This window comes from Macaca mulatta, chromosome 15 (assembly GCF_049350105.2).
Source record: "Macaca mulatta isolate MMU2019108-1 chromosome 15, T2T-MMU8v2.0, whole genome shotgun sequence".
NCBI classification, from domain to species: domain Eukaryota; kingdom Metazoa; phylum Chordata; class Mammalia; order Primates; family Cercopithecidae; genus Macaca; species Macaca mulatta.
The window spans coordinates 103946018-103971925 of NC_133420.1; the positions used below are offsets into that span (position 1 = coordinate 103946018).

At 40.1% G+C, this 25908-nt stretch overlaps 1 protein-coding gene across 4 annotated transcripts in view; it reads right to left on the reverse strand.

The window, feature by feature from the left end:
• Window positions 1-25908, reverse strand: part of ALDH1A1 (aldehyde dehydrogenase 1 family member A1) — a 185367-nt gene that overhangs the window by 35896 nt on the left and 123563 nt on the right. For 3 of the 4 annotated variants that reach the window (XM_015117905.3, XM_077966215.1, XM_077966216.1), the window contains exons 2-3: window positions 22893-22972; window positions 10082-10186 (exon numbers count right to left, since the gene is read on the reverse strand). In XM_015117905.3, the coding sequence (XP_014973391.1) occupies window positions 10082-10186; window positions 22893-22958 (171 nt within the window). In that variant the 5' untranslated portion in view covers window positions 22959-22972. The remainder of the gene's footprint in view (window positions 1-10081; window positions 10187-22892; window positions 22973-25908) is intronic. The other variant, XM_015117904.3, reaches the window with a different exon arrangement.

Genomic DNA, 25908 nt, shown 5'->3' on the forward strand with positions numbered 1-25908 from the left:
GTTTGTGGACTTTTCCCCAGAGACAGTGAGAAGCAGAATGGAGAATTCATGCTTTGGTGAACTCTTTGGTATAAAGAGAAAATCTGAAGCTGAAAGCCAGTGACATTTGTCATCATTCTATTTTGTTTCTACTTCTCAAATTGTTAACCCCTGTGGTTGAACTCTGTACTCCTGTGGCTTAAGACTTCGGTCTTACTTGTTCTCATCCTACTGAAATCTGAACACAGGGCCTCTCCTAAATCCAAAAGGGCCCCCCTCAGGTCTGTCACTATCTTGGAAAAAGTCTGTCTTCATGGCCCAGTACATTGAGATTTGTGATCTTACTTTTGTGATCTCATTTACTGGGGCTAAAGTAATGGAAAAGACTGGGCAGGAGACTGGCAGGAACGTGTGCTTGCTACAAGTAACTGAAACACATTGTCATGAATAATATTATCCTTGGCTGTTGCTGACTTTAATTTCCCAGTAGTCTTTTCCTGCAGCAAATAAATAAATAAATTAAATTAAATTAAATTAAGTAAAATAAAAAAAAAATTATCTCTTCACATTACAGAAATTTAAAGCTTGGTAACCCCTGGGCAACTAAAGAACAAAAAAATCATTTCAAATTAGACTTAGAAACACTTACGTGTTCAGATAAAAATTCTGAAGTTTTTTAGATTTCTCACCCAGGAGGAGAATAAAAAGTTTATTTAATATTATGCTATCTTCATTTCTTTTCTTTTCTTTTTTCTTTTTTTCTTTTGAGTCGGAGTTTTGCTCTTGTCACCCAGCTGGAGGGCAGAGGTGCCATCTCGGCTCACTGCAACTTGGCTTACTTAAACCCTCCTGGGTTCAGGTGATTCTCCTACCTCAGCCTCCCAAGTAGCTGAAATTACAGGCATGCGCCACCATGCCCAGCTAATTTTTGTATTTTTAGTAGAGACGGGGTTTCACCATGTTGGCCAGGATGGTCTCAATCTCTTGACCTTGTGATCTGCCCGCTTCAGCCTCCCAAAGTGCTGGGATATCTTACTTTCATAATAAGAAAGAATTTATTGTTATTTTTTCAATGGAGCTTCACTCTTTGTTGCCCAGGCTGGAGTGCAAGGGCACTATCTCGGCTCACTGCAGCCTCTGACCCCCGGGTTCAAGCAATTCTCCTGCCTCAGCCTGCCGAGTAGCTGAGATTACAGGAACCCACTGAGAGACAGGACTAGCTGGAATTTCCTAGGCTGACTAAGAATCCCTAAGCCTAGATGGGAAGGTGACCACATCCACCTTTAAACACGAGCTTGCAACTTAACCCACACCCGACCAATCAGAGAGCTCACTAAAATGCTAATTAGGCAAACACAGGAGGTAAAGAAATAGCCAATCATCTATTGCCTGAGAGCACAGCAGGAGGGACAAGGATCAGGATATAAACCCAGGCATTCGAGCCAGCAATGGCAACCTCCCGTTATATAGGGGAATGTTTTCACTCCATTTCACTCTATAAAATCTTGCAACTGCACTCTTCTGGTCCGTGTTTTGTTATGGCTCCAACTGAGCTTTCGCTCGCCGTCCACCACTGCTGTTTGTTGCCATTGCAGACCTGCCTCTGACTTCCATCCCTCCAGATCCAGCAGGGTGTCTGCTGTGCTCCTGATCCAGCGCCCACTCCCGATTGGGCTAAAGGCTTGCCATTGTTCCTGCATGGCTAAGTGCCTGGGTTCATCCTAATCAAGCTGAACACTAGTCACTGGGTTCCATGGTTCTCTTCTGTGACCCACGGCTTCTAATAGAGCTATAACACTCACTGCATGGCCCAAGATTCCATTGCTTGGAATCTGTGAGGCCAAGAACCCCAGGTGAGAGAAAACAAGGCTTGCTGCCATCTTGAAGTGGCCCACCGCCATCTTGAAAGTGGCCCACCACCATCTTGGGAGCTCTGGGAGCAAGGACCCCCGGTAACATTTTGGTGACCACGAAGGGACCTCCAAAGCGATGCGTAATATTGGAGGACGTTGGTCTGCCTGGAGCCAGCTTCCACTTTCAGTTTTCTTGGGGAAGCTGAGGGCTGACTAGGCAGAAAGCTGTTGTCCCGAACTCCTGGCAGTAGCCAGTTGAGATCATGGCACAGCCAGAAGTCTCTACTCAACAGTTGCCCATGCATGTGCCCCTACCTTCCCTTCTGACCCATACCTCCTGGGTCCCGACCACGATTTTCTTGAAAGCATAGCCCCCAGATTCTCCTTACCTCTGAATCTACTTCCTCTGATCCCTGCCTCCTAGGTACTAATGGTTCAGACTTTCATTTCCTCTAGCAAGTTGTACCTCGAAAGGGATCTAAGGAAGCTCAAGGCCGCATCCTTAGGCATCTAGGCTATAAACCCAGGGAGTCTTATCCCTGGTGTCCCTCCCGATTTAGGTATACAGCTGTCAACATGGGCAGTTATGTAGGACCCGTTCCCCACCACCCTTGCCAGGGCCCCAAGTTTGTAATGGCTGAGAGAGAAAGACGGAGGGAGAGAGAGAGTGATGGAGGGAGAGAGAGAGATGGAGGGAGTGAGAGAGATGGAGGGAGACAGAGAGAGAGAGAGACGGAGGGAAAAGGAGAGACTGAGGGAGTGAGGGAGACACGGAGAAAGAGAGAGAGAGATGAGAGAGAAACAAAGAGGGAGTCAAGGAGAAAAAGAAAGATAGAAATAGTAAAAATTGTGCCCTATTCCTTTAAAAGTCAGGTTAATTAAAAACCTGTAATTAATTATTGAAGGTCTTCTCCATGACCCTATAACACTCCGATATTACCTTGTTATCAGTGTAAACAAGGGCATAGCCTGAGAACACTGAGGCCACGGGCAACCGGACAACCGGACAACCGGACAACCGGGATTTTTCCTATCAAAAAATCCTTAACCCAGCAGATTTCCTAACAGGGGATTTAAATCTTAATTACCATACAAAGATCTGACCAGACCTAGGAGGAACTCCCTTCAGGACAGGATGACAGATGGTTCCTCCCAGGTGATTGAGAAGAAAACCCAGTGGGTATTCAGTAATTGATACGGAGAATTTTGTGGAAGCAGTGTTAAAAAAAATTGCCTAATAATCATTCTCCTCAAATGTGCGCGCTGTTTGCACTCAGCCAAGCCTTAAAGTACTTACAGAATCAAAAGACTATCTCAATCCCGACTCAAAAGGTTAGCTACACCCTCTCTGAAATGAATTTGCATAAGAACTGCTGTTTATAGGAATGCATCTTGATGGGGCAGCTGGGTTGTTATGAAATACTCAGGAACCCAGTCCAGCTCTAGGACTCACCCCTGAGCGCACAGGCATTATTGGGCACACTGGTAAAGGACGACTAGAATTCAGCCTCCCAGACCTCTTCCTTTGTGGTCAAGAAAGGCGGGAAAACAGGTGCAGGACTGCTACATTGGTGAGCGTAACTAATCCGATAAGCAGAGGCCCATGGGTGGTTCCGCACCCTGGAAAGGAATTCACCCCTGAGTGCAAAGGCAATGTTGGGCATGCTGGTAAAGGACCACTAGAATCTAGCACCCCGGACCCCTTTTTCTGTGGTCAAGAGAGGTGGAAAAACAGGTGCAGGACTGCTACATCGGTGAGCGTAACTAATCTGATAAGCAGAGGTCCATAGGTGGTTACGCACCCTGGAAAGGAATAAGCATTAGGACAACAGAGGATGCTCTAGGACTAATGCTCATTGGAAAATGACTAGGGGTGCTGGCTATGTTCTTTTTTCAGATGGGAAACGTTCTCCCCAAGGCAAAATGCCCCTAAGATGTATTCTGGAGAATTGGGACCAATTTGACCCTCAGACGCTAAGAAATGACTTACATTCTTCTGCAGTACCGCCTGGCCACGATATCCTCTTCAAGGGGGAGAAACCTGGCCTCCTGAAGTATAAAATATACTTCAGGGAAGTATAAATTATAACAGCATCTTACAGCTAGACCTCTTTTGTAGAAAAGAAGGCAAATGGAGTGAAGTGCCATATGTACAAACTTTCTTTTCATTAAGAGACAACTCGTAATTATGTAAAAAGTGTTATTTATGCCCTACAGGAAGTCCTCAGAGTCTACCTCCAACCCCGGCGTCCCCTCGACTCCTTCCCCAACTAATAAGGACCCCCCTTCAACCCATTCAGTCCAAAAGGAGATAGACAAAGGAGTAAACAGTGAACCAAAGAATGCCAATATTCCCCGATTATGCCCCCTCCAACAGTGGGAGGAGGAGAATTCGGCCCAGTCAGAGTGCATTTGTTGTTTTCTCTCTCAGACTTAAAGCAAATTAAGATAGACCTAGGTAAATTCTCAGTTAACCCTAATGGCTATATTGATGTTTTACAAGGGTTAGGAAAATCCTTTGATCTGACATAGAAAGATGTAATGTTACTGCTAAATCAGACACTAACCCCAAATGAGAGAAATGCTGCCATCATTGCAGTCCGAGAGTTTGGTGATCTCCGGTATCTCAGTCAGGTCAATGACAGGATGACAACAGAGGAAAGAGAATGATTCCCCACAGGCCAGCAGGCAGTTCCCAGTGTAGAACCTCACTGGGACACAGAATCAGAACATGGAGATTGGTGCCGCAGAAATTTGCTAACTTGCGTGCTAGAAGGACTAAGGAAAACTAGGAAGAAGCCTATGAATTACTCAATGATGTCCACTATAACACAGGGAAAGGAAGAAAATCCTACTGCCTTTCTGGAGAGACTAAAGGAAGCATTGAGGAAGCATACCTCCCTGTCACCTGACTCTATTGAAGGCCAACTAATCTTAAAGGATAAGTTTATCACTCAGACATTAGGAAAAAACTTCAAAAGTCTGCCTTAGGCCCAGAGCAAAACTTAGAAACCCTATTGAACTTGGCAACTTTGGTTTTTTATAATAGAGATCAGGAGGAGCGGGTGGAACAGGACAAACGGGATTAAAAAAAGGTCACCGCTTTAGTCATGGCCCTCAGGCAAGCGGACTTCGGAGGCTCTGGAAAAGGGATAAACTGAGCAAAATCGAAAGCCTAATAGGGCTTGCTTCCAGTGTGGTCAACAAGGATACTTTAGAAAAGATTGTCCAAGTGGAAGTCAGCTGCCCCCTCGTCCACGCCCCTTATGTCAAGGGAATCACTGGAAGGCCCACTGCCCCAGCGGACGAAGGTCCTCTGAGTCAGAAGCCTCAGCAGAAGTGAGGGTGTCCGGGGCAAGTGCCAGTCCATGCCATCACCCTCACTCAGCCCCGGGTATGTTTGACCATTGAGGGCCAGAAGGTTAACTGTCTCCTGGACACTGGAGCAGCCTTTTCAGTCTTACTCTCCTGTCCCGGACAACCATCCTCCAGATCTGTCACTATCTGAGGGGTGTTAGGACAGCCAGTCACTAGATACGTCTCCCAGCCATTAAGTTGTGACTGGGGAACTTTACTCTTTTCACATACTTTTCTAATGATGCCTGAAAGCCCCACTCCCTTGTTAGGGGGAGACATTCTAGCAAAAGCAGGAGCCATTATACACCTGAACATAGGAGAAGGAACACCCGTTTGTTGTCCCCTGCTTGAAGAAGGAATTAATCCTGAAGTCTGGGCAACAGAAGGACAATATGGACGAGCAAAAAATGCCCGTCCTGTTCAAGTTAAACTTAAGGATTCCGCCTCCTTTCCCTACCAAAGGCTGTACCCCCTCAGACCCGAGGCCCAACCAGGACTCCAAAGGATTGTTAAGGACCTAAAAGCCCAAGTCCTAGTAAAACCATGCAATACTCCAATTTTAGGAGTACAGAAACCCAATGGACAGTGGAGATTAGTGCAAGATCTCAGAATTATCAATGAGGCCATTGTCCCTCTATACCCAGCTGTACCTAACCCTTATACTCTACTTTCCCAAATACCGGAGGAAGCAGAGTGGTTTACAGTCCTGGACCTTAGGGATGCCTTTTTCTGCATCTCTGTACATCCTGACTCTCAGTTCTTGTTTGCCTTTGAAGATCCTTCAAACCCAACGTCTCAACTCACCTGGAATGTTTTCCCCCAAGGGTTCAGGGATAGCCCCCATCTATTTGGCCAGGCATTAGCCCAAGACTTGAGCCAGTTCTCATACCTGGACACTCTTGTCCTTCGGTATGTGGATGATTTACTTTTGGCCACCCATTCAGAAACCTTATGCCGTCAGGCCACCCAAGCGCTCTTAAATTTCCTCGCCACCTGTGGCTACAAGGTTTTCCAAACCAAAGGCTCGGCTCCTCTTACAGCAGGTTAAATACTTAGGGCCAAAATTATCCAAAGGCACCAGGGCCCTCAGTGAGGAAAGTATCCAGCCTATACTGGCTTATCCTCATCCCCAAACCCTAAAGCAACTAAGAGGGTTCCTTGGCATAACAGGTTTCTGCCGAATATGGATTCCCAGGTACGGCAAAATAGCCAGACCATTATATACACTAATTAAGGAAACTCAGAAAGCCAATACCCATTTAGTAAGATGGATACATGAAGCAGAAGTGGCTTTCCAGGCCCTAAAGAAGGCCCTAACCCAAGCCCTAGTGTTAAGCTTGCCAACAGGGCAAGACTTTTCCTTATATGTCACAGAAAAAAAACAGGAACAGCTCTAGCAGTCCTTACACAGGTTCAAGGGACGAGCTTGCAACCCGTGGCATACCTGAGTAAGGAAATTGATGTAGTGGCAAAGGGTTGGCCTCACTGTTTATGGGTAGTGGCAGCAGTAGCACTCTTAGTATCTGAAGCAGTTAAAATAATACAGGGAAGAGATCTTACTGTGCGGACATCTCATGGTGTGAATGGCATACTCACTGCTAAGGGAGACTTGTGGCTGTCAGACAACTGTTTACTTAAACATCAGGCTCTATTACTTGAAGGGCCAGTGCTGCGACTGCGCACGTGTGCAACTCTTAACCAGCCACATTTCTTCCAGACAATGAAGAAAAGATAGAACATAACTGTCAACAAGTAATTGCTCAAACCTACGCCGCTCGAGGGGACCTTTTAGGGGTTCCCTTGACTGATCCCGACCTCAACTTGTATACTGATGGAAGTTCCTTTGTAGAAAAAGGACTTTGAAAAGCGGGGTATGTAGTGGTCAGTGAAAATGGAATACTTGAAAGTAATCCCCTCACTTCAGGAACTAGTGCTCAACTGGCAGAACTAATAGCCCTCACTCGGGCATAGAATTAGGAGAAGAAAAAAAGGTAAATATATATACAGACTCTAAGTATGCTTACCTAGCCCTCCATGTCCATGCAGCAATATGGAAAGAAAGGGAATTCCTAATTTCTGAGGGAACACCCATCAAACATCAGGAAGCCATTAGGAAATTATTATTGACTGTACAAAAACCTAAAGAGGTGGCAATCTTACACTGCCAGGGTCATCAGAAAGGAAAGGAAAGGGAAATAGAAGGGAACTGCCAAGCAGATATTGAAACCCAAAGAGCCACAAGGCAGGACCCTGCATTAGAAATGCTTATAAAAGGACCCCTAGTCTGAGGTAATCCCCTCTGGGAAACCAAGCCCCAGTACTCAGCAGGAGAAATAGAATAGGGAACCTCATGAAGACATAATTTTCTCCCCTCAGGATGGCTAGCCACTAAAGAAGGGAAAATACTTTTGCCTGAAGCTAACCAATGGAAATTACTTAAAACCCTTCACCAAACCTTTCACTTAGGCATTGGTAGCACCCATCAGATGGCCAAATTATTATTTACTGGACCGGGCCTTTCCAAAACTATCAAGCAGATAGTCGGGGCCTGTAAAGTATTCCAAAGAAATAACCCCCAGCACTGCAGGCCATACATTTCAATCCCTGTATCTTTAACCTCCTTATTAAGTCTGTCTCTTCCAGAATTGAAGCTGTAAAACTACAAATGATTCTTCAAATGGAGCCCCAGATGCAGTCCATGAGTGAGATCTACTGCGGACCCCTAAACCAGCCTGCTAGCCCATGCTCCAATGTTAATGACATCAAAGGCACCCCTCCCAAGGAAATCTCAACTGTACAACCCCTACTATGCCCCAATTCAGCAGGAAGCAGTCAGAGCAGTCGTCGGCCAACCTCCCCAACAGCACTTGTTGAGAGGGGGGGACTGAGATACAGGACTAGCTGGAATTTCCTAGGCCAACTAAGAATCCCTAAGTCTAGCTGGGAAGGTGACCACATCCACCTTTAGACACAAGCTTGCAACTTAACCCACACCTGACCAATCAGAGAGCTCACTAAAATGCTAATTAGGCAAACACAGGAGGTAAAGAAATAGCCAATCATCTATTGCCTGAGAGCATAGCAGGAGGGACAAGGATCAGGATATAAACCCAGGCATTCGAGCCGGCAATGGCAACTTCCCGTTATATAGGGGAATGTTTTCACTCCATTTCACTTTATTAAATCTTGCAACTGCACTCTTCTGGTCCATGTTTTGTTATGGCCCAAGCTGAGCCTTTGCTCGCCGTCCACCACTGCTGTTTGCCACCATTGCACACCTGCCACTGACTTCCATCCCTCCAGATCCAGCAGGGTGTCCGCTGTGCTCCTGAACCAGCGTGGTGCCCATTGCCACTCCCGATCGGGTTAAAGGCTTGCCAGTGTTCCTGCATGGCTAAGTGCCTGGGTTCGTCCTGATCGAGCTGAACACCAGTCACTGGGTTCCACGGTTCTCTTCCGTGACCCACGGCTTCTAATAGAGCTATAACACTCACTGCATGGCCCAAGATTCCATTCCTTGGAATCTGTGAGGCCAAGAACCCCAGGTCAGAGAACGTGACACTTGCTGCCCTCTTGGAAGTGGCCCAGCGCCATCTTGGAAGCCGCCTGCCATCGTCTTGGGAGCTCTGGGAGCAAGGCCCCCCCGGTAACACCACCACCACGCCCAGCTAATTTTTATATTTTTAGTAGAGATGGGGTTTCACCATGTTGGTCAGGCTGGTCTCGAACTCCTGACCTCAGGTGATCTGCCCACCTCGGCCTCCCGAAGTGCTGGGATTACAAGCGTGAGCCACTGTACCCGGCCAACCCTCTCTTACTTGCATAATAATCATAAGGTGAAGTAGTAGCCCTGCTAGGCACAGGTTATAGTGTCAGAGGAACAGCATTTTAATATTGATGTCATTATTTATTAGTGATGTCACCTTCAGTAAATTACTCAGCCTTTCTACTCTGCCATTTCATCATTGTTTGTAAAAATGACTCAAAATAGTACCTCCCCTATAGGGTTGCTTTAAGTTTTAAATGAAGACAGCATTTAGAACTTGAGAACAATTTTCACTGAATAAAAATTGGTTTTTGTTGTTGTTTCCATTATTAGCTGGAAAATAACAACCCTTTTCATTTGTTAGTCAATTTAAGTTATTCTACAATTTAATTTTTAAAGGTGTTGAATAATATTAATGCAGTGATTTTTAATAAAATAACTTGGTAATATATTGTTCTAAAAGTTCTATAATAACTTTTAGTTTTATCTAGCAACATAAAAAGAACAATTTCATATGAATAAAGATTTCTCTCATTTTTCCTTTTTTTTTTAGGCTGGAGTGCAGTGGTATGATCTCGGCTCACTGCAACCTCCGCCTCACGGGCTAAAGAGATTCTCCTGCCTCGGCCTCCTGAATAGCTGGGATTAGAGGCATGTGCCACTATGCATGGCTAATTTTTGTATTTTTAGTAGAGTTGATGTTTCCCCATGTTGGCCAGGCTGGTCTCGAACTCCTGACCTCCAAGTGATCCCTCTCACAAAGTGCTGGGATTACAGATGTGAGCCACAGCACCCGGCCGAGGATTTCTCTCCTTTATAACATATGATCAATCCCTTTTTATATAGTCTGTAAAATAAATCTATATACTACTTCAATTGAAAATAAAGGAAAATGATGTGAAAAAAAATCACCATGACACCCAGAAGCACAGGTTTATCATTATTACATAACTACAGAGCATTTTTTTTTTTTGTAACAAGGACAACTTAGACAATTTTCCTAAGCTGCCCCAGAAACCATATTTTCATGGCATGTCTTTTGGAATTTGCAATGGGGTTCAGGAGCTCAGAATGGCAAAAGAACAAGAAACCTGGCATAAAATGAAACTAGTGTTCAGAAACTCACCTTATCTCCTTCTTCTACCTGGCAGAGCTCCTCCTCAGTTGCAGGATTAAAGACAGGAAATTTCTTGCCACTCACTGAATCATGCCATTCATTGTTTATGAAGATCTGTAGAGATGAAGAGAAAATACATAAAAGGCACATAAATATGCAGCAAATTTTGGAAATTTTCATAAAGTTAAACTAAAGCATTTCACAATGCGTAAATGATGCGCATCTCTTCACCCCCCAAAAGTTTCTGGCTGTTTAAGACATTTTGTGTTCACATGCATACACATGTACTAAAATGAAGTACATCATGCTTTTAAGTTTAAGGTATGCAGTCATTTCAACACTAGAAAATACATACTGGAGAAAACAATCTAGAAAACAATGCTTTTACCTGAAATGGCCATGAATTTGAGGCAAAAAGCAAAGGCTTTTGTGGGCTTGGTCTTTATTAATGATTGCTTCTATTTTCCACTTTAAATTCTGAACATCCTCATTTTGGGCTACTTGTGATTTGGAATTAAAAGAGACTATTTTCTAATCCTTTAATGTTTTAAAGCTAGAAAAAAAAAGAATTTCGCTAAAGTAAAGGATTTTAAAAGAGGTTCACTTAGAGAAAATTAGCTAGTCACATTGTTTCATTGGCTTTTTAAAAGCATATGGTTTTATTCTCCTTTTCGAAAGATTACCTGGTAATTTCATTGTCTTTGGACAAAATCAGGAACAAGATTTCTTAATGATAACTATGAGAAAGAGACATGCAACTAACGAAACAGTAAGCATTAAAAAATACGGAATTCTGTCTGTGTGTACTATAAAATAGAAATACTTAAAAGCGTCAGTATGTCATTTGAAACATCTCAGTTTCAACTTTCATATCAGTGAATTTGCCTTTTCTTGAGGAGCCAGCTTTGACATTTCTTATTATTTGAAATATGAAAACAATCATAAATACAGTCTTGGATAGTATATAACTTTCTGTTAGACTTATGACAAGATGGACTAGTTTATTTGATTTTGAATCAGAGGTAGCTAACACAGGGAGTAAAGGAAGGTGACATATGTGCTGGATTATAACATATATCCTAATTCAGACATCCCTTCTTACTTGATATTTAAAGATAAGTTATTAATAGTTCAACCCCAAGGGAGAATATGATGAAACACTCCTCCAAGGTTTAAATTAGCTACTATGCTAAATGTAAATTACTTATTTATTAAAAATTCCCCAGAGATCACTAGCATAGCTTAAAATTCTATCAGGGTAATAAAATGTATATTACTATATATCCCTAAATGCCTGAATATAATTCATTCTCTATTCTGTGATTTATTATTTAGACAAAATATACTTCTCTGGTCTCCTTTTTACTTCCATTGGACAATCTGTCACTTTTTAAGTAGTCATTTTTAAGTGTCTGCCTTCCATCAAGGACTGTGTACATTTTTCTGGTTTATCTTCGGTGTCCAACACAATCTCAGCCCTCAAGCGATTTTAGCCTCAGTAAAAAATTCTTGAATAACTTAATTGAATCAAAGATCTATAATCGATCAGCTACTCATGGATAAGATCTATAATATTCTGCAAATGAATACTCTATGACACTTGTGATTTCCTACAAAATGGGGAAGAGGATAAGCCGTCTCTTTTGCCCATTCATGCCAATATAATTTTCCATACAAGAAAACAGCATTATTTCCATACAAGAAAATTATCCTGTATAGTAGAAGCGCTCAAAGGAATTGCAGTGCTAGCCTGAAATTGATGGTAAAACACATGGGCATGCCTAAATAAAGGGAAAAGGGGCCCAAAGCTGTTCAGATGAAGAGACTAGATGTGCAAAAATACATATACGGGGGTATGAGAAAGATGGAAGAAGTATCAAGAAACCCTATCACATTACAGAAACAAGATTAATTGAATACAGATGAAGACCATAAAATTCATCATATTCTTTTTTGGTAAAAACACTAGGCTCTTAGATCAACTTGAGGAAACATAAATTCAGATGAAAGCTCTGATTTGCCCAATGTCTCTTGGAGTGAATCAACACTCTAGCTATCAGAAACACATTTTACAGAATCCCATAATTATTCTTAGAGTGTTTCCATTTATGCCCTTACAGCTTAGTCTCAGTATTTTTCTTCCCAAGGGATGGCTGGAAAAGAACTTAATCAACTTGTCCCAAACTCAGCTCACTGTCATCTCCAGCTTTATGCTGCTCTCACCCCAAAGTTCTAAAGCTTGCTCATGCACACTGTCTCCCAGTCCTCTCTCACACACACTTTCCATCTTCTGTTAATGACACAAAAAATCCCTAGGTACCCTTTTGTATCACTTTGTTCTATACAATTATAAAAAAAGCTTTTCCTGTTTTCTTTGCCCCCACCTCTGCCTAATTAAATTTTAATTTCACCTTGTCATCATAATCTTCCTCAGATTCTGTCTACAGTCCTCCTCAGAATAGTTTAGTGATCATCTATTGTCAGACTGCTTAACATGCACTGGAGGTGGTTAACGATCTTGTCCCAACATGCTTTTCCAGTCTTTTGCTCTACCATTCCCTCAGTTTACCCTTTGTTCCAACCTCATTCTACTGCCTCAAACTCCATGCCGTTTTTTTGCAGCATACTGCAAAAAACACACTGTTCTTTAGACTAGAGTTCCACTGTTTTCTTCTATTTTTACTTCAAAATCTAGCTTACTATGTCATCTCATGAAGATTTCACTAGTTGCTCCAGTTGAATTTAACCTCCTTTTTCTTCTTTCTAATATAACATATTAGTATCCTACTGATAAATTATTTACATTCTGCTTTGTGTTAATGTCAGATATCTACATATCAGCCCATGAAATTCCAAACAAAAAGCTAAAGATATTGCAATACCTGCAGTAGACTTTTAAATCAGTCTTTCAAAACCTGCATCAGATTTATTCACTTGCGAATTCTGCCTTCTCTCTGCCTAAAGATTGTATTACCGCCTTAGATTTTGTACCTCTAAACTAAGGGAACACAGATCTCATTCTGGCAGAGATCCAGAATTTCATACTTCTACAATTTAATTTCATTAAAAATGAAATAAAACAGCATACAGAATCAATTACATTTTGCTAGGCCTGTGGTCGGACTTTCTAGTTCTCGCCCGAGTCCTCTTATCCTTAGGTCTGTGATAATCTGTGGTTTCAAGTTCTCAATAACATGCTCTCAATGTATTATAGCTTATTTTACTCACTTTACATACTTTTTGGTAAAAGAATTATTACAATGGGTAGGTACCATCTAGTGCCATTATCAAAATTTACATCTAAGCTGTACATAAAACTGCCACTTCAGATTAAAGCCAGTGAATGTTTTGTAAATGAGCATTAACCTGAAGTAATAACACACGTTTATCTGGCAGCCCTCAGGCAACTGAAGAGATCAGCTGTAGAGGACCCCAAATTACCAGCGCTGTTTTGCATTATTCAGTTTTAACCTTTAAGACAGGAGGACACCGTGAGCCCAACTTGTGTATGAACTTGTGCTGACATTTATATAATCATGATTAGTAACTTTTGTTTTATCAGAAAAGTGTTTGTCCAATAATGAGCAAATACTTGAGACATAGTCTGGCAGTTATTGTCGAAAAATGAGAGATGAATTAGCCATGGCCTCTGTTCTCAGGGGCTTATAATGTAAGAGGAGAATGTATTCATATCAAGAGCAGCCAGTACAGAATTAAAGGCTGTGGAGCAAAATGGCCAAACCAGTGGTGTTGTCAATAAATGGTGTAGAGGGGCATAGGCTGGAAGAATGCTTCTTTGAAGGATGGGACTGGATTGGTGGAAAGAAGGAAAAAAAAAAAGAGTAAAGGGAGGGACAAATCTTTGGAGGTTTGTAATGCAGTAAACAGAGCAGCTCCCAACAGAATGGAGTTGCAGTGGACACAAGTCACAGATAAGGCCTGACATTGAAAATAAAGTCAATTTGTGGTAGATCCTGATCCCCAGAGAAAGAAGTTTAGGCTCTATTCTGGGTATAAAAAAGGAGAGAGACCAGATCAAATGGATGTTTAGGAATACTGATTTTAAAGTACCCCAAATGGATTTGAAGTAGACCAACCAGAGTCCCAGAAATTAGCCTTGAGAGTAATTTCATAATCCTATCATAAGCTCACAAGGTTTTGAAGGAGAGTGATGTAACAGTGCAGTCTACAAATTATGAATTATGCCATTCTCCCACAAACAGAGGCATTTCAGCATGAAAAGGGAACTTGGCATAGGTAATGTGATGACCTAGATTGTTAGAAGGCCAGGTATTGCCCAGCCTTTTTCTTCCCCTTAGCTACAGATAATTTATTCATAGGACCTACCTCAAATACCTTTTTTCTCTGTTTTAATTATAGGAGCTTTACATTTGGCATTTGCCTTCCAGCTAACTGTGTGACCAAATGTTTTTGTATAATCCCTGTTCCTATAGTTATATTTAATGGTTAGATGGAGAAGTCTAGGCTAATGAATGTTTGTTATATTAACTATAAAATTTACATTAGACTTGTTGAAATGTTCTATAATGGTGGCAATCTTATTTTCCATTGGTTGTTTGCCTTTAGCCAGCTTAGAGGAAAAGAGATGATACTATAAAAGTAAAATATTCTTGGGTTCCATGTAACCATTATTTATTAACTCATTTCCAATTATGAATTTTGGACTTAGGTTACTTTTGAATAATATATATGTAAAGTAGACTTCAACTTTCAGTTTGCAATGTTGACTGGAAATTATAAATGCCTATGCATACTCTTGGACTTCAAGTACTTTCTATATGGGGAAGCAATCAATAGAAATGTTGAGGCAACTCAGACATTGCTTTTTACACTTTAGATTTTAGATATGCCACATTTTAAGAAATGCATCATTTTACCTTTGATAAACAAGTAGCCATTTCCTGGATTCAATTGGTATCCAAGAATTAGTCATAATTGTGGCAAAAAAAATTGCCTTTCCAGAGTAAAAGTTATTATGTCTTAATGTATCCTGTATAAAGCTACAGCTCTAAATAAATAAGCATTTTTCTCAAAATATTTCTGGCTTGGACAAAGTTAGATTTGATTCGTGGGCAAAATAAAGCCCCGTTTGCCTTATCTGCCGATGTGAGATTTTGGAGCCTGTGGGCTAAAGTGGAGGGCCCCTGACTCCTTGCAAAAGATACTCAGAGTGCCTTAAATTAATATTATCTCGGCAGGGCAGCAACTGGGCCAGCAGCTCTAGACTCTGTAAGGGAAGCCAACACTTTCTTGGTGGGAGAGAGATTTTAACAGATCACATTTTCGATGCACAAAGAAATTCTTTTAAGATTTTTCAGAGGAGAGGGAGGGTGATGATAGTCCCCATTTAATGTCATCCATGTGAATTTGCAAACCTGAGAGCTGAGTCACAGCATAGGGTGCACGGGTGGTGGTGTGAACCTGTGGAGAGTGGTGTGTGCTGTAAATGTGTCAACCTTTTCTCAGCTTAGGAACCTACCAAAGTACTAAAGACTGCTGGCAGTCAGGGAGAATGAGATCGGGGATGAATAATGAGGAGGAGAGACTGAACAAAAGTCAGGTGGAGTGTTAAACATTTAAAAGAATCAAAGCTAGATCTCTGGCAACTGCTTTGCACCCTAACCCCGAGGCAGGAAAGCAAAACATTGAGACTCAAAGTTAGAGAATGTAAAAGGAAATTAAGGAGGAAATAACAAAGGGGAGGAAAATTTTTAACTGCCGTCAAAGGAATGAAAACAAAATGAGAGAATGACCAAAACAAAAAATAGGAGAAATAAAATTTTCCTTTCATTTGTTTTAAATTATAGTCTGACTTTAGTAACATGAGTATATACTCTTTCTTCTTGTTGATGGCAAAACCCCTTCAGCCTTTTCAATTGTGTCAGGGCAAGAGAAAAGATGACGTGGCATTTGTTTTGAGCGACATCATCACTGTGTTCTACAGATGACAATACTTGTCAGCAACTTCTGTACATCATATACTTTCTGTTTCAAAGAGTTAAGATGTAGAAGCGACAGAAAGTTCTGCCCATTTTTAGCAGTATCAAGACCCAGTAATACAATTGCTTTCATGTAAGCCCTTTTTCTTCTAAAAGAATGCCAAATATAAAGCATAATTTAGTAGTTATTTGTATGCCTTTGACATCTAAAAAAGTATTGATAGAGCAGTGGAAATAGTGAGTGGAAATGGGACCTGGGTTGGGGCAGGGAAGGGTTCAGGCAAAGTTTTCAGAGATGTGAGATTTGTGCAAACTCTTCAGAGAACAAATTTCCATTAGCAATTCAAACATTACAGTCAATCAGGTAGAGATAATATCATAAAACCAAATACTAGCAACACTTCACATCCTTCTCAAGCAATACTTCTACATTTGTGGAAACTTTTGCTATATACATCTATACACACACACTCACCCAAAACACCTCAGCGTCAGGAAAACCAATATTACAGAAATTTACTTTTCTGATTTATTAGATTTTAAGTAAGGGTTTGTGAAGGAATCCTTGCTCAAATTCTTTTGAACATGGTTCTATATTGTCACTTACACTTGGTAAACATATAATGTATCCCTTGGCTATAGTTATAATAGTATCATGATAAATCAAACCAAACTGCACCCCAACCACCACCATCCCAAGCCAGATAATTGCTATTTTCAGATATCTCCATTTAATGTCTGTATTTCTGAGATTTATTTTATGCTGATTTGCAACATATCGTCCTATAGATTATCCAAGCCATTTCAGAGTCATTACCTTTACTTTGGGTTGGTCTTCAAATGAGTTATTTTTCATATTCTCTAAGAGTGTTTCCCTAATTCTGGCAAGTATGTAGTGACAAATTCAATAGGTTAAAGTCCCAGTTAAAAAGTTATATAAAGGGTTGTACTGAGAGTCCTTATGAAATAGGGACAATACCCTCTCTTAGGACATGTGTTCTTTACTTTAGAATTGTTCATTCCGTTTTCTTACAGTCAGGCAGGTGCCAGAAAACAGAACAACCGGCCAAGACAGCAGTCCTCAGAGATGAGCTAGGATACTGCATTCTAAATATTAGTAAATGATTATCTACCACCATTAAAATCAATGATTGGTTTTGTCAGTGGTTTGAGGCCATGATCCTGTTTCTGCTTAGCTCTGGCACTTTCTGAAAGGAAGGTTTCTGATGTGGCTGAGTGTGAGTTTCTGGGAGCAACTGGAAGCTCTATCCTGAAGTAACTGGAAGGTCATTGCTGCGTTGAAGTTATAAGGCTCACTCACTTAAAACTTTTAGACCCTTGCTATTGGTCAACAGACATTTTGGTAGCATCAGCAAAAGCTGAAAGACTGTTAAGAATACAGAATCTCAGACTTCAGCCCAGATCTATTCTTTCAATCAGAGTAAGGAACGAATGATAAAAATGCAGTGATAGGTGTGAAAGCAGTTGTTAGGGCTAATTGGGAAAGGGGGATAATACCCTCTTCTCCTAGGATATGTGTTATTTACTTCAGATTTCTTTCTTGATTAGGTTTTCTTGAGTGAGATTCTAGTACTATTGGTTTTGATATTTAAGGAAAAAAGGATATCATGTGAGAAAGCATCAGATCCAAGATAAAAAGATTCAGAATCCAGTTTATTCTGCTTTTGCATTTTAAGAGCTATGTGACCTTAAGTCAGTCAAGATCTCTGAGCTCAGGCTCCTCAGTTTTGAAATGGGACTCTGCTAACATCTTTCCTAGCTCTTCCCAGTGGTTAACGATGAGCCTCAAATGAGAAAAAGATATGAAATCAGTTTTGAACTGTGATAAGCAATATAAATATAACTTACATTGACAACAGAATGATATAATTCTAGGAGTCATCTTGGGAAAGAGAATCAGGGAAAGGACCAAGTAGTTAATAAGTGCCAGCCACGTTCCACAGATTACCTCACTGAATTCTCACAGCCACTTCCCAAGGTAGTCATTCTCCTTCCCAGTTCACAGAGGAACTGAAGCTCCAGGGGATGAGAAGCTTGGCCAAGGTCATATAATTAAATACATAGAACAGCTGGAAATTGAAGCCAGGTTTAGCTTGTTCTATCACTGCACCTTGCAGCCAATCAGCTATTTTTTCACCTGCTTCCAAGCCCAAAGCAAACAAAATATTGCTTCAGTTAGAAGGAAGTTAAAAACATTTCCCAAGTGAAAGCAGCATCACAGCACAATCAGCTTTGCCTTGAACATAAGTCCTTTCCTGTTTTAAGCACCTCTCAGTGATTTCCCTCAAAATCTGCCAGCCAATCTGGCCCCAGCCTGTATTTCAGTTTCATCTCATCCATTCTCTCCCTTATTCCCTTTACTCCAGCCAGATTAGCCTTTGGACAGTTCTTTGAGCATAACACGCTCTTGTCCTTAGGGTCTTTGTATGTGGTATGACCTCCAGATCTTTGTTCTTCCCGAGTCTTGGCCACCTTATTCTCTACATCCCTCAGGCTTACCTTTAAAGCACCTTTCTTAAAGACTCTCGTCCTAAAAAATCCTCATCAAAAGCTCTTCTCCTCATATTCTTTCAGCTTTCAGTTATTTTGCTTTAAACACTTATCATAATTTCTGATTAAAGCATTCTTATTTTCTGCCCCACACTATTCCACACACCTTCCAGGAATAGAAGCTCCATGAGACATGAACCATATTAGCTCTCTTAGATCATGAGAACTAGCATAGGGCACTCGTTCAAGGCCTTGTTAAATAAGAGGAAGGGAAATATGGTAGAAAAGAAAAGCAAAAGGGAGAAACAAGCAAAGGGGGCAAAGGAGGTATTTGGAAGTTCATGTAGCTGAATTTGTTTGTTGTAAGAATTTAAAGAGATAATCATGGGGGAAAAAAAGCACTTCAAATCATGCCTGGAACATATTATTCAATGATTCATAACTCTTCTCCATTGAAAATATCTCTTTAACCCAGAAGGGTTAAGCAAACCAGCAATCTAGGAAAGCAATCTCCTACTCTAACCAAAAATGGATTCCATAGGAGTTGAAGAAATGTAGTTCACAGAGACATTTCACATCCACATCAAAGTCCTCTGCCTCATAGCCTCTCCCAGCCCAAACGTCACATTTTCAATCAAAGCAGAAAACCTATTTCCTTCCAATTTTCCCTATTGTTCTCTTTTTCTAAGTTGGCTGCAAACTTTCTCCTGTTGGCCTGGGAGCAGCTGAACAGCAGCTGGAAAGGCCATGGTAATCAGCAATGGGCAAACGAAAGTCAGGATAAAGAAGGATACAAGAGGATTCTGGCAAGTCAGTGTCCCAGAGTAGTGGAATTGACCTTAGACAAGTCACTTGCTAGCGTGATAGCTCAAACTGCCAGCACTGGCAGTGTAGCTTTGTCACTTACTTGCTGTGTAACTTTAGTAAGTCACGTAGCTGCTCTGTTCCTCAGTTCCCTCAACTGTGAAACAGGAATAGTAACCTCCTCATAGGGTTATTATGAGGATTAAATAAAATCATTGTCAAGAACTTAAACAGTCATGGCAGAGTAAGCACAATAAATTTTACCTATAGTTATTTATTTTGTGTGTGTGTGTGTATGTATGTATGTATGTGTAAAATGTCATTAGCCGATAAAGATCTTTTGTAGCATGAACAAACTATGGTTTAATGAGTTGAGCTTACTAATTAAGTTAAACATTTTGGGGTTTGAATTCTGTCTGAGAATGCTTGTCTTCTTGAATTTCCTATTTCCTTTTTATTAAAAAAAAGAAAAAGGAAAACAAAAGGTAAAACAACAGTATTGAGAAGGGAGAATGGCAAACAAAGTTACCAAATCCTGTAAGAGAAAATTTTTGATCCCTGAAATCTTGGAAAACCCTTGGAACTTCACTCTGATGCAATCTTTGTCAGATGGGACATGACTGTACGAAAAAGAGTGACAGAAAAGCTAGGAGAAGACATGAGGAATGCTTGTGGGAAACAGGTCTAGGAAAGGTTGGGTAAAAAAGAAAATTCTGGAAACACTGGAAAGGATTCAGAAAAATAGGACTAGGATCACTAACGTTAAATCATTTCCCATGTGCCAGGCATTATTTCAAGGGCTTTTTATGCATGAAGTTCATTTAATACTTTCATCCACCTTAGAAAATAGGTGCCTTTATCGTCCTCATTTTAAACATAAGAAAACCGAGGCAGAGAGAGGTAATGTAGCTTGCCCAATGACCACATAACTTTCAAAGGAGCTCTTCATTTAAAGGCTAAATACAATGGAAAATGTGGGGTTCATTTAGAGTTGGAAAGAGGAGTAATGAGGATAAGGATGGGATATGAGTTCATATTAGTGAATTTATAAGGATGTTTTTGGAGGTTTTAAATTCCGAAAGCTTTTGTATAATTTTAGAAAGCATTTCTTAAACTCTAATCTCTCTTTAATCTACCCCAACAAAGAAATAATCAGACTGTACTAGAAAAAAGTCATAAAAAGATATGCATCAATAAATTCTTTTGTTTGGGTGGAAAGCAGTCCGAAGCTTGAGAGCATGTAGCTTTTCTATCGTAGTTGTAATTTTTTTTTGTTGTTGTTACTCAACCCTCTCTGTTCTCTCCAACTTGTCCTAACAACCAATATACTTCTAGCTATAATAATAATAATAAAAAGGACAGAAAAATAACACAAGACTTTAGGGGCTGGTAATAGAAGATAATTCCTCAGACACTATAAACTCCTTGCTTACTTGGTTTGTAACCAGGGAACTTATTATAGTTAATAACCATCATTTTTTTTTTTAACTCCTCTTGCAAGTGCAAATTCAATCCAATTCTTCACTGGGACATAGTAAAAAAAATGCAAAGGCATTTGAAAAAGCTCACCCATTTAGATTTAATTACATACATAACTGGTGTCCTCCCAAGTGTGAAAATGCTATAACCAATAAATCAAACAATAAAATCCTATCTGAGCAGAACAGATTTATATAGAAGATGCATGAGAAATCAAAATTCACTGACTTGTTTGGGGTATTTTTACCCAGAAAAATTCTTAAACACAGAGCAAAACGACTGCTCTTTGAGTCTTGCCTTCTTTTGGACACTTAGGTCAGTCATTTTCCCTAGAGGGGAGTTGTTGCACAGTGACTTCGAAGTGAATAGGTTTCAATCTCAAAATCATCTCTCTGTGTTAGGGGATCATTAGGTCTGTGCTTGTATGTTAGATTTTGAGGACCATCTCATTTGTCTAGTACTGCTTCTTACATGCTTAGTTAATGACGACTAAGTGAAGCTTAATTCAGCAGGAAGGTTATTTACATTAGAGCTTCCTTGAAATACACACACAAGGAAGGCTTTGCAAACTTCTGCAAAGCCAAAGGAGTGGGGAGACAGGGGCATCCAGACTACTAAAATATCCTCCTAGGTAATATCATTAAAAAAACAAATCCCATTAATTATAGTAATAGAATAATCTAAGCATTGCCAACAATTTTGAGCTGCATGAAGTGTATTTTTAAATGTACGTACTTTCAATGGAAATTTCTTGTGACTGACAAACTTGGAATAAGAAAATGAGGGAGACTGGACTCTTGCAATCTTTTGGGCATATCTTTGCCAAATGTAAATTGTTTGAGGGTATGGATTTACTGCATTTTTCATGCCACCATTTGTAGTCAAATTAAATGGAAAAATCTTTCCCCTTTAATAAAACCTCGTGATAACAATACCTTAAAATACACTTCATAGCTGCTGGTCAACCATGTTAAAGGCACAATCTCATCTCTGCTGCTACTTTCCTGAGGAAAAGAGCCAATCAGCTGAGCAACTTCCTCATTCGTTGTGCTTTATGAAAATGAAAATGCAACAGACTTTAGGATTTCAAAGCCATCCATGGTTCCAAGTAAGGAAATAAATGTATACCAACGGAGACTTTTACTTTATCATTAAATTAGAATGCCCTTTGTTTTTCTGTTGGCTCATTCAGACAGCAAAATGGCTCTCCCTTGAGTTGCAGGAGTTAATTTCTTACCATACTTTCTGCATCACACCGTAAAGATAACTTGAAGGAATTTTGGTTAGACTGTGTTTTATTCATTTGTTTGTTTTGGAGTTCTAGGATCTGACAGGAAAGCAGTGTGAAACACGCAAAGTTCAGAGTTACTCTCAGAACGACTCAAGCAGGATCCATTTCCTAGTTCCCCCCAGCTGCGGATTTTAAAGTCTGGATCTAGCTCCTGCTCTTGTTTCTCTAAATATTTATCAGTTAACAATTACACATCTGCTCCAATGGCAACAAACTTGGCCGAAGAAATAATGCTTTTCTCCCCTCCCCGCAATATGCAAAATAATGCAAGTCCATCTGAAGATTTTTGAACCCAATTATCAGACTTAAGTCCCCTTATTTTAACACTCATTTTATTAAACATACTGGAAAGTTATGTTATTTCAGTATGCTCTCTTTCTCTTTGTTTGCTTTCTATTGTTCCTACTCATTTGGTTCTTTCCAGTAAGCTTCTCTAGAGAGTATTTTGCTATCTTATCATACATGCCGGCTATAGTGAAGTTAATAGAACTGCTTAGTAAAGTCCTCTGAATCCTGGTATAAGAATCCTTTCACACAGAAGAGAATTCCTTTCACTTGGAAATATTTTAAGAAATAAATTTATGAAAGATAGTCTGATATGATTTAGATCATATTTGATCAGGACACTAAACTGAGACCTGTATTTTGCATGCCTTTTATTTTTATATTTGCAAAGGGCTCTTTACATAAGTTTACTTAAATTGACCTTTAATGTTTTACATAAATGTAGTTTTTGCACACCCAAGTTAAAGCAGAAAATAGAAGTTTTACTCACCTTAGTATATTGAATCTTCAAATCGGTAGGTAGGACAGGTAAGTCTGGCTTGCCTGAGGATGACATTTCTGATTCGGCTCCTGGAACACAGGTGACTGGCTCAGCAATTTGGTTCTGATAGAGCACTTGGCTTTATTTGTTCCTTTTTTATCTGCACGGGCTAAAGTTTATTTGCATACTTGGATACGATTGGATGAACAAACTCAGAGCAAAAAAAAGAAAACGACACTACTTATTTGTAACACCTAGGGCAGGAAGCCTTTGACTTTAAACTTAAATCCTTAAGAAACCAGTGCTCCAGCATCGAAGTTGCACCTGGAGACAGTGCACTATTTGCAGATGAATTAATTTACAAAGCCGAAACCTGTGATTAAGTGTATGCAGCAGCTGCTCTGGCCACTAAGGCCAGTTATTATTTTTTTGACTTTTCATGCTTTTTAATGCTACTATGTAACTTTCTGTTCTCTGACAGACTTGGAAACAGAGAATTTGAGGATTGAAAAGAGTCTAAAAGGGCACTTGCTCTCAGTAGAAGCTGGTGAGGAGAGAACCCTGGCCAGGTGTCTTCAGGACAAGGCTTTCAGGAAATCAGTCCATCTCCCAGAAAATCGGGGGTGCTGTCTGGGGAAGAAAGGCCCTTTATCTACACCCTACCCTAAGTTAGTTTTAAAATATCCTAACAGTCATGTGTATTTTCAGTGCTGGGTAAGTCGACCTACTGTGATCTCAGAAGCCCTAAATTATCTTTATTTTCTATATGCGAACAGAAAAGCCAGCAGGACTTTTAGGGAATTCGGAACACACTGTCACACACAATCACAGTTAGAAATATGGCAATATCATCTATTAAAACTCATTTAAAATGAAAGTAATCCTGGTTTTGGAAGTTGTCTGTATTTATCAAGAGGCAGTGTACAAAGACTAAATTTAAGCAGGGCTTCCAAACAATTCAAGTTCTTAAATTATTGTTTAGCTGAAGGACAATTTTTTAAACAGCGTTACTCCCATTTTAAGTACAATACTTTATTGTATTGTAGCTCTAGCAAACGTTACAATAGGAACAAGATAAAATACTTTGGATGCTCTGATTATGAGGAATTAACCAATTTTTTTTTCCTAGTGAAACTTGCCAATTCCCCTGAATATGGGACTTACATAGGGAAACTAACAATTTCTGAATTGTTTACCCAAATCACATGCAACACTTGTTTCCGTTTCTACCCTCATTTCATATCCCCATTTTAGAGACATAGAGAGGGTGAGTAGCTTAGTTATGCTCACAGATCTATTAGTGCAGAACCAGAATTTCATTTCAGGCCAGTCTGACTTCCAAACCTGGGCTCTTATTTCTGTTTATTATTTCTGCCCTCTTCTCCACAAGAGAACTCCTACATGGGTTCAAGCATCAACTGCTTTGGTTTTCTCAGTGAATAGTCACCCTTACAGGCATTTAAACAGAACTTTGTATTCATCTAAGACAAGGGTTTGCAAACTTTTTCTGTAAATATTTTCAGCCTCTGGGCTGGATGGTTTCTGATATAATTTACTTGACTCTGCTTAAAAGAAACTCTAGATGATAGGTAAATTAATGGGTGTAGTTGTTTTCCTGTAGAACTTTATTTAAAAAGATGGGAGGCAGGCCAGATTTGGTGCATGGGCCAACTCCCTAGATTCTAAGGCAATATCATTCCCAATGCCTTTGACTCCCCCGTGTCTCATGCTTGAAGACCAGATAGAAACTTCTGTGTTCTTTCAACATTTCTCTTTCTATTTCTTTCTTTTTGGAAAGTCTAATTGTTTTCTCTCTCAAAAATGTGTTTTCAGTTAAATGCACAATTACACAACAGCTGTTACATAACTTGAGCGTGGCGCTCTGGCCATGCCCAAACAGCTGTGTTTTGCTGCTTTCTTCTCCCAGAGTCACAGTTGTTTGTGGATTCAAATACTGGTTTATTTGATGTCCAGGCGATGAAAGCTTAAGGCTTCATAACATAGTTGGCTTGTCATCTCACTTCTTATATGATCATTCTCAATTGTATTTTATTGGATAATTATGTAAGAACAGTCCCTTTATACCAGGCATTCCTGAATGTAGGCAAAAGGAGTTGCTTTGGAGACAGGTTACCACACCTGCCCATTTAATTTCAGCAAATATTTACTAAGTATCATTTACGCATCCATAATTCTTCAGCCCTAACTTCACTTAAGCAGATCTTTTCTGCCTAGAAACCACAGGGCCTGAGACCTCTATTTTTGAGGTAAGCATTATCCTGCCCTGAGAGCTTATTTTGTAGAACAGCATATTTCTGGGAATGGCTGCATATAAGGAAAAGATTTCATCAGACTACTATCGCTTACAGAGGAAATAATGGCTTTTGTGAGAACCTAGGGACCAAGGTTGCACATTTTAGGACTGGACCCAGGATTGTACAATTTTATGGTATGCCAGGACTATGCAGCAGAGGAGGAGCTGGTCCTTTAACTTGAGAGTGATCGACAAAGGATGTTTAATCTTCTTTTTCCTCCTTATGAACAAACTAAATCACACACACACACACAGTCATGCACGCACATACAGAGAGAGAAGCAAGAAACGTAAGAGGAAAGTTTATTCATCTCTTGAATTTGACTTCTCCAGCCATTTGTGAAAGCTTTCATGATACCAAGAAACATATAGATTATGACTTCAACCATTCTTGAAACTACTCTTTCATTTTACAACAAACATCTCCAGAACTCCGTCCAATCCTTAGTTCCTGAAAAGATAAAAGGAACCTAATCTGCCACCCAGTACTTAAAAAAAAAAATGTTGAAAAAAGTCATATGATGAATTAAAAATAGCTTCTGCAATGGACTGAATGTTTTCTGTTCAGTCACAATGCACATGTTGAAATCCTAACCCCCAATGTGATGGTATGAGATGGAGCCTTTGGGAGGTGTATTAGTCCATTCCCATGCTACTAATAAAGACATACCTGAGACTAGGTAACTTATAAAGGAAAGAGGTTTAATTGAC